This window comes from Thunnus maccoyii, chromosome 11, assembly GCF_910596095.1.
Source record: "Thunnus maccoyii chromosome 11, fThuMac1.1, whole genome shotgun sequence".
NCBI classification, from domain to species: domain Eukaryota; kingdom Metazoa; phylum Chordata; class Actinopteri; order Scombriformes; family Scombridae; genus Thunnus; species Thunnus maccoyii.
Window position 1 is genome coordinate 70,001 of NC_056543.1, and position 9,179 is coordinate 79,179.

The window sequence follows — 9,179 nt, forward strand, 5'->3', positions numbered from 1 at the left end:
GGCTGGCAGCTGCTGCTCTATATTGCACTGCTGAAACTTCTGTAGACTCTACGTAGAGGCTACTAATGTACAAAAATACCTACATTATATGTAGTTATGATTATTTTGCTGTTACTGATAAAACAAATAGCCTAAAAAGCCAGCCTAAAGGTTGTAGTGGAGGCTACATTAACCAACAATAGCTATAAAAAGTGAACAATGGCTTTATCACGTCGTAGACTATGGAGTTATTTATTATGACCATTACTATGTGAAACGGTGAACAATAACTTGGTAACACGTGGGGACGTCTGCTGGTCACTTTAGACAACACTGTTTGGGAAGTAATTAGGCTATTAATTCACGCTACGCAGCTAAATAACATATCACACACTTTCTGGATAAAAATATGTCATGTCTACATGAAAAGAACAAAACAAAAAATGTTCTGAACCTTTGATAACAAAAAGGTTTATTTGGTAGTAGCATATTTTAATGGCTGGTATTATGTGAAGAGTTAAATTAGTCAGTAACACATGTAATGATAGAGGAATGTAGATTTAACTTAAAATGTAATTTTTACATTGTTGTTGTTTGGAACCATGTCAGTGTTATAACCTTCATGGTGTGCGACTCTGCTGGTGACTTTATTTTGGTAGGGAATATTGAATAGTGGTAACAGTTTCCACAATATTAATAAATGCCACTCAACTGAAAGAATATCACTATATATCACACTAACCAGCTAACTTTAGCTTCATCTGAAGCTACCACTGACTGTATATGAACATGGACGTCACTACAGTTCCCCAAAAGTTTCCCACAAGCAAGATGGCCGCTCCCAAAAAGGAGATATTTTGGTTTCACTTTTCCATAGCAGTGGAGACGCGTCGTCCATATTTATACAGTCTGTGACGTGTTGAACTCTCTTCTCGTCCAGCGAGGGGAGAAGCTCCAGAAGAAAAGGGGGAGAAGCACACGTGCACAATTCACCTCCGTTGGTGATCTGGCTGACTGAAAAAGTGAACCTTCTCCCAGCGCAGACACACTGAAAGGGACGAGACTTGTTTCCGACCAGTACTGAAAGGGGAGTGATGTCACGGCTGCGTTGCCATGGCTCCAAGTGGTGTTGATGTGTCTCTGCCAATCAGAGACGAGAGCCTGAGGCTTCCTGCTGGTTTTGCACTTAGGTGCAAACTTGCAAAGCATCAGGGGAAACGGAGTCTGCCAGCAGCATTTTGGTGCTGCTCCTTCGTTTCAGGGTAACAAAGGAAAGAAGCGGCCTCGTGGCCTCAGAGTTTACATGTAGGCCTTTCTTTGTCTGACCCCATGGTTGAGGCCCAACAAAAGATAATGGCTTCAATCCCTGAGGAGCTACGTTAGCATTAGTGACGGTTGCGTCCACTCATATGCAGTTACCTAACGTCACAGTTCCCTCAAACAATGTAAGGAAGCACAACACAAACTATATAAACAAATGTACTACTGATAAAATCTGAAGGTGCTTAGGTGACATTTACCCTCCTGAAAGAATAAATGAAAACGAACAGTGATTTGGCTGCTCTTCAGTGGCTTTACTGATATTCTCAGTGAGTAACTGAAGAACGCAGTGCAGCCCACACTTGCTCTCCTGCCTTTTACTCAAATCAGAAACACATTAAATTGAATGAGAGTATCTGTAAAGATACAAGATAAAGTGCGAACTGTATATAAAATAACACATAGCTACAAGCAAGTGGGCAAATACACATAAATATCCTATACACCACATATGCAAATAAAGTTTGAGCATAATATTTTATCAATTCAAAATCAATCATTCATGATGCAGAGGAGACCATTCATCATTAATTTACAACCTACAACATTAAACCCTAAATGCATCTGTCTGCACACATCTGGCTGCACATACTAAATCACAATTATGTGTAAGACATGTGATAGATACGTAGCTCAAACGTCCACGTGACCACAGCGTGGGCAAACATTCAGCCCTACGCCGTCCCTACGTCAAAAAGGAGCGGCTATGATGACGTCCACCAATAGAACGGAAGCCTTAATGGTCAAAACGACTTAACACGTTCAAAATGGACGTGTTAACTGTCGTCTTAAGACGTACAAATTAGACATATTAATGCAAACTTCAAATTAGACGTTTTGATCCATATGGCTTGCCGTACTTAGCCTGTTCACTGATGCATGGAGCAGGTTAGGACATCTTAACAGGGAAAAACTAAAACAATCTCATGTTTGCTTGTTTGCATCCTGTCCAGTTAGGAATCATGTAACGGAGCTGAGAGATCAAAGTTAACATCACACATAGAGCCACAATGGCCACATTTATGGGAAATATATCAGGTTCAAATAAACCAGAATTTTCCTTTAATATTTCTGGAATCACTATAAATGAAAATACTTTTTACTAAGTTTATCTGAAGTCTGTTCTGAAGATGTTATTTGTTAGCAGAGACACAGTTTTCTTGATCAGTCAAGAGACTGAATTTCATTCACAAATTGCTGGATATATTCAATATATTCTTATTACTATAAATACTTCAAGTGAAAATATGGATCACTAACAGCTTCTCTTTCCACCGCTGACAGACCTAAATACAGAAAGTAAATATATTTGGATCTAATCAGAGTCTCTGCCTCAGTCCCTCACAGTGTAAAGCTGGTGTGGATCAGACAGCCTGCTGTTAAATTACCTATGATGTAGTAGTCTCCTCCTTCCTGTGGCAGGTTGGCTACGGCCTCCAGCAGGGATTGTTTGGTCTGGTGGGCGTTCAGGTCCCACTGGGTCTGTGATCTGTCATTGCACTGAAGCAGACCTGCAGAAAACACACAGAAATGTGTGAAACTGACACACTGACCCAGCTTTTGATTTTAAATGATAATGAGAATAACAATGAGAATAATGATAATTGTTGTTTTACAAGCTGAATCATAATTACTATGAGTTATAAATGTGTGTTTCAGTAGATGAAGCACTGAATTTTAAGGTAGGTGTATCAACTGAACATTTCATTTTGAACGTTTTGAGAATTCTGCAAGTTATTACTAAGCTAAAATATGTCTGCATGTTTTGGGAAATAACTGGCAGTAATGGAGGCTGTATGCAGACAGCAGTTATTTAGCTTAAACATGTAATTCAGGAGCTGCACCTGTATTTGAATATTTTCACATTGTGGTATAAAGATTTTAGTATTTTGAGTACTTTATACACAAGCAGTAGTAGTAATAGTACCAGGAGCAGTAGTGTGAATAGTTGTAACTGATTGATGAAACCAATCAGTAAACAAACTCCAAACATGCCTTAAGGACATAAAGACCTGGATGACCTGCAATTTTCTGCTACTAAACTCAGAATAAACTGGAGTTATTGTGTTTGGCCCTAAACACCTTAGAAACACATTATCTAATGATAAAGCTACTCTGGGTGGCATTACCCTGGCCTCCAGCACCACCGTAAGGAATCTGGGAGTTATCTTTGATCAGGATATGTCCTTTAACTCCCACATAAATCAAATCTCAAGGACTGCCTTTTTTCACTTACGTAATATCACAAAAATCAGGCACATCCTGTCCCTAAAAGATGCAGAAAAACTAGTCCACACATTTGTTACTTCTAGGCTGGATTATTGTAATTCCTTATTATCAGGCTGCTCTAACAAGTCTCTAAAGACTCTCCAGCTGGTCCAGAATGCAGCTGCACGTGTTCTGACTAAAACTAGAAAAAGAGACCACATTTCTCCCATTTTAGCTTCGCTGCATTGGCTTCCTGTAAAATCTAGAATAGAATTTAAAATCCTTCTCCTAACTTACAAAGCCCTTAATGATCAGACACCATCATATCTTGAAGAGCTCATAGTACCGTATTATCCCACTAGAACACTGCGCTCCCAGTATGCAGGCTTACTGGTGGTTCCTACAGTCTTTAAAAGTAGAATGGGAGGCAGAGCCTTCAGCTATCAGGCTCCTCTCCTGTGGAACCATCTTCCAGATTGGGTCCGGGGTGCAGACACCCTCTCTATGCTTAAGAGTAGGCTTAAAACTTTCCTTTTTGATAAAGCTTATAGTTAAGGCCGACCAGACTCGCCTTGGATCAGCCCTTAGTGATGCTGCTATAGGCCTAGACTGCTGGGGGACTTCCCATGATGCACTGAGCTCCTCTCTCCTCCTCCTCCTCTCCATCTGTATGTATTCATGTAACATCAATGCATGTCACTAACTTTGCTTCTTCCCCGGAGTTTTTTGTGCTTTCTCATCTCACAGGAACCCCTGGGTTCTGGGCCGAGCCTTCACAGTCCTGATGGCATCCTTCCCTGGCTGTTGATACTTATACTTATTGTTGTTGTTATGATTGTTGTTATTCTGTCCCCTCCCCCTTTCCCTCTCTCTTTCTCTCTCTCAACCCAACCGGTCAAAGCAGATGGCCGCCCACCAAGAGCCGGGGTCTGCTTGAGGTTTCTACCCGTTAAAGGGGAGTTTTTCTTTACCGCTGTCGCCAAGTGCTGCTCATGGGGGAATTGTTGGGTCTCTGTAAGTTAAAGAGTTTGGTCTTGACCTGCTCTATGTGAAAAGTGCCCTGAGATGACTTTTGTTGTGATTTGGTGCTATATAAATAAAAATTGATTGATTGACTGTAGTAGTAAAATTATTACCGATCTGGACTTTGTCAGGGCCGATGTTGAAGTTGCTGACTACTTGAGTTAGAAAGGACTTAATGTTTTCATGGTCTTCAGAGGTGGTGTTCTTGGATTCACAGACCAACAGCACGATGTTGGCCTTGGCTGTGCTTTCACACTGAGAACCTGGAGGAAAACAGAGGATTGTGGGATACAATACACAAGAGACCAGATATAGAAGCAAGACTAAGACTGTGTCTGAAATCACTCACTATTTACTAAGTTCACTCTATTTACCCTCCTCCATTTTGTTTCAGTGTGTGAATTCTGTGTGTAAATTTATCCAACATTTAGAGCCTCAAATGATCCACAATGGAACAAAAAAGTCGTGTTCATGTCATGTACACTACTTCCTGCAAACAATCCCACAATGCCATGCGTTGCATTTAATAGGTCTGATATAGATTTTATAGAAATTAGCGGTGTGCAGCTCTACAGCGAGCAGTGATGACGTCCAAAATCTAGATTTTCACTTTTCAATGCTAACATTAGCATATTTTATTAGTTATTAGTTTTGAGGGTATTTGTTCATAAACCAAAGTGGATTCATTGTCCAGCACTGATGGAGGTGTGGGTAACGTCCTCCAGCTCCTCCTGGGGGATCAGAGGTGTTCCCAGACCAGATGAGATATATTCTCTCTTTTTACCTGTTGGTTGGTGTTTATCTTCAGCCTGGAGTCCTGCAGAGAAAATCAGGAAATTAATATTTATATTGTTGCAGAGCTGTGAACTGAACAAACACTGTGAGGCTTTGCAGCAGCTCAGAGCTCATCTCACTGAAAACACACAGATGTTGAAGTCGATGCTACAAACAATTATAATTTGTGTATGAAAATAACATGTTAAATTTACAGTAACTAGAAAACGGAGCTACTGCAGTATGAGGTACTCTCAATTATTCTGGGGTGAAAATAATCCTCATAAAAAGACAAAAAATGAAGGAAAAACAAACGTCTCTCTTTGCCTGGTCAGTCTGAAACTTTAAAACCTTTTTTCTTGACCTCACTGCTTCTACTTTCTGCTTCTTCTCTGAAGAGCAGCAGATGAGATGAACACATGAACACAAGCTCAACAGACGTTTCATACAGAGTTAAAGGAAAACTAACATGTTGGTTTGTTTCCTGTCTGATCGTCTGACTGCTCGTGTTTCTGACCTATCAGACGTCTTTTTAGTGATGTCACCATGTTCACAGATCTCAGATTTAGATTTCTCAGAGTTAACCAACAGACTGGTTCATATAGAGTTAACCAACAGACTGGTTCATATAGAGTTAACCAACAGACTGGTTCATATAGAGTTAACCAACAGACTGGTTCATATAGAGTTAACCAACAGACTGGTTCATATAGAGTTAACCAGCAGACTGGTTCATATAGAATTAACCAACAGACTGGTTCATATAGAGTTAACCAACAGACTGGTTCATATAGAGTTAATGCAACACAGCAGCTCAGAATGACTTCAATACCCAGAAATCCTGTGTGGTGACATCATATAACCCCTGTGCTATTTAAAGACTGTATGTGTGATGAGCTGCTTCTCAGAACTGAAGCCTCTAACCGCAGCTTAAAGCGTCAGTTCACTGGAATTATTTCACCAGATTTTGAGATATTGGCCTTTTCTTCATCATCGTCCTCAGTACGAGCTCATGCTGTGCAGCCAGACTTTGTTTAAACTTGCAGGACTTTATTTTAAATTCTAGATGAGATCCCAACGTTTTCAAAAATACCCAAACTGTCTTCTGAATTTTGGGGAAATGTGTCTAAAATGATGCAACAGCAGAAATGTAGATTATTTTCATCTGATGGAACGATGCAGCAATAAAAACATGAAGCCTTTTTGAAGAATTCACTCATGAGTGAATATGAACAACATGATAGACAATATGTCCGACGCTGTCAGAGTGGAGTTTGATTATTTTAACAATCTTTAAGTGATGAAAAGGGGAAACTGGATTTTAGGGAGTTAAGTGTGAGAAACAGTTTGACAGAGTTACAGGAAGCAGCTCAAACACGTATATTTGATAAGAAGAAAAAGTGTTTCGCAACAGTCAGTCCTTTACATGACAGGAAATGCTCTGCTGTTGCCATGGTAACAGATGTATACTGTGTAATCTCACATCAGATGCTTATCAGTTAGTTTGTCCTCAAAAACTTTCCTGTCACAGAAAAACCTCTCAACTTAATTTTGATGACCCCTCCCCAGGAAAATATAAAAAGAAGACAGACGTCCGTCATCAGACTGTTTTCTTAGTCTGACATGTAGACATATACTGTAGCCTGTTTATTTTTATGATGACAGCATGTTGTGCTGTTGCATGTTGGGATTATTTTCTATTCAGTATTGAAGTTTGCTGCACATAGAGCTGAATTAAACAGTGACTTGCAAGAATGACATTAAGAGTATTGACACATCTGGCCGAGTATCCACAGTACTGAAAGGAGCGTCGGGGGATTTAATTCTGACATGTTAAATTAACATTAAACCTTTAGTTTTGTTGTATATGATCACATCTCCTATGTGTCCAGATGAGGAAAGACATGAACATGACATCACATCACTGAGAGTGAAAATATCACACTACTTGATGAATTACTTTTTAAAAAATGGATTAAAATTTTCCTGCAAATGCAGTGGTCAAGTTCAAGTTTCATAATTATTTTATAAATGTTGCTGTAACAGCTGAGAGAAATAACCTCATATGTTGCGTAATCTATATAGAATCACTGTGGTTCTGATTCATTTTCCTGAATAAAAATGTTTCAAAAACACAAATGGCATCCTGTGTATAATTACACATATAACTCTCCTGTAGCTCCTGATGCTTTCATGTAAATGTTTACTGGGCTACACTGTTATATGGAAGCTCTTATATCTCATATTACAGCAACAAAATAACACATCAAATGATTAAAATACCTCAAATAAATGTAAAATCCAAACATCCTAAATAAACAGATCCAACAATGTCACCCATCTAATAATGAACACAGAGGTAGAATAATAAAAAGTCACTTATTAAATGAGAAAAGTCCAAAAAGAACCTCCTCACAAATGAAGTTCAGCTGCATCTTTTTTATTTTCAGGTCTATGTTCAGCTTTCGCCACCAGATGTCACAATTTCATTATTTAATGAGGGTCTTCCTCATGTGTTGCTCATGTCCTGCACCGGCCTGTCAATCAAACCTGCCTCCAAAGTCCCTCCCTGTTCTTCTAAATATACCTACAGTCCCTGCAAGTGATGGTCACGTGACCCACGAACAGCCCGAAGACGTCAGCAGGACTTTACATTTATATGCTTTGAATTTTCATTATTAGATGATGAACACATGAATTATTGGTTTGTTATTAGAAGTTAAAGAGATAAAACTCATTACAGCAAGTATCAGAACTTTAACTGAACACACTTCACTACATTTTACTGACCATGTTGACTTTTACTGCAGTTTTCAAAGCTGCTGTTTGACTTGAACTCAGTATTTTTACATTGCAGCAGAGTCTTACCTGAGCTCCACAGCAGCATCAACAGCATCAGCAGGTGATCCATGTCCAGGTAGACGTCCGTCTCCGTCTCTGTGTCGTCTCTCTCTGCTCATCTGTTGGACTCATCGTGTCTTTTTATGTTAATCAGATGTGGTGTTTCCTCTGAATCCTTTATCTCCTCATCAGCTACATGTGGTTTCTGACAGGAAGCTGCTAGCTGAAACCACTCTGAGCGGCTTCATCATGTGACTGACAGCTAAAGTAAATGAAGGGCGTTTATCCAACGCACCTCTCATTCATACACACTCCAGCCTGTTATTTGCACTGGGGATGGGGGGGCTTCCATTTAGAAAGGTTGGACCAACCAACTAAAACCTGATGCTCACATGTGGTTTGGATCGCCATGACAACACGCAACCAATCATGACAGCTCATTTGGTTTGTAAGGATCAGAGCTATTGATATGTTGATTGACAGTGAGATGGACCAATCGCTGGGTGTATCAGCCTCATGTGAACAGCTGGCAGTGAAAGGGTTAATGTGAATCTAATGAAGTGACAGGAAAGAGTCTGAGGACAAACTCACTGATGAGCAGCTGAGATTATAATGCTGTTACCGTGGCAACATCACCAGTTATTGCGACATACATACCGTACAGTCTGTGAAATCCAGGTTGTCACAAAATGCTCAATAAACAGTAACATCATGTGACAGCAGTGATGGATGAAGTACTCAGATCCTTTACTGCATGAAAAGTCCTACTACAGTAAAAGTACGTTAAAGTATTGCAGTAAAAGTTGTCACATCCTGCCTGGACTTTGTGTGTTTGGACTCTTTGTGTTTTTGTGTTCTTTGGGGTTTCCTGTGTTGCACTTCTGTTGACTCCTGGTCCGGAGCAGGTTATGTTCCGAGTTTCGGCTTAAATCGGTAATAAAAAGCGCCACCCACTAACTACCTGATTTACTGCCAAGTCCGTTTAACACTGCTGGTACTGCAGCTATTAGAACACTGATTAGAATATTGATTAG

General features: G+C 39.9%; 1 protein-coding gene across 2 annotated transcripts in view; it reads right to left on the minus strand.

Annotated features, from left to right (window-relative positions):
- LOC121906482 (collagen alpha-1(XII) chain-like) overlaps positions 1-8,906 on the minus strand; it is a 16,689-nt gene extending 7,783 nt beyond the window's left edge. For both annotated transcript variants that reach the window (XM_042425351.1, XM_042425352.1), the window contains exons 1-4: positions 8,173-8,906; positions 5,315-5,347; positions 4,644-4,793; positions 2,688-2,810 (exon numbers count right to left, since the gene is read on the minus strand). In XM_042425351.1, the coding sequence (XP_042281285.1) occupies positions 2,688-2,810; positions 4,644-4,793; positions 5,315-5,347; positions 8,173-8,215 (349 nt within the window). In that variant the 5' untranslated portion in view covers positions 8,216-8,906. The remainder of the gene's footprint in view (positions 1-2,687; positions 2,811-4,643; positions 4,794-5,314; positions 5,348-8,172) is intronic.
- Positions 8,907-9,179: the final 273 nt, after the last annotated feature.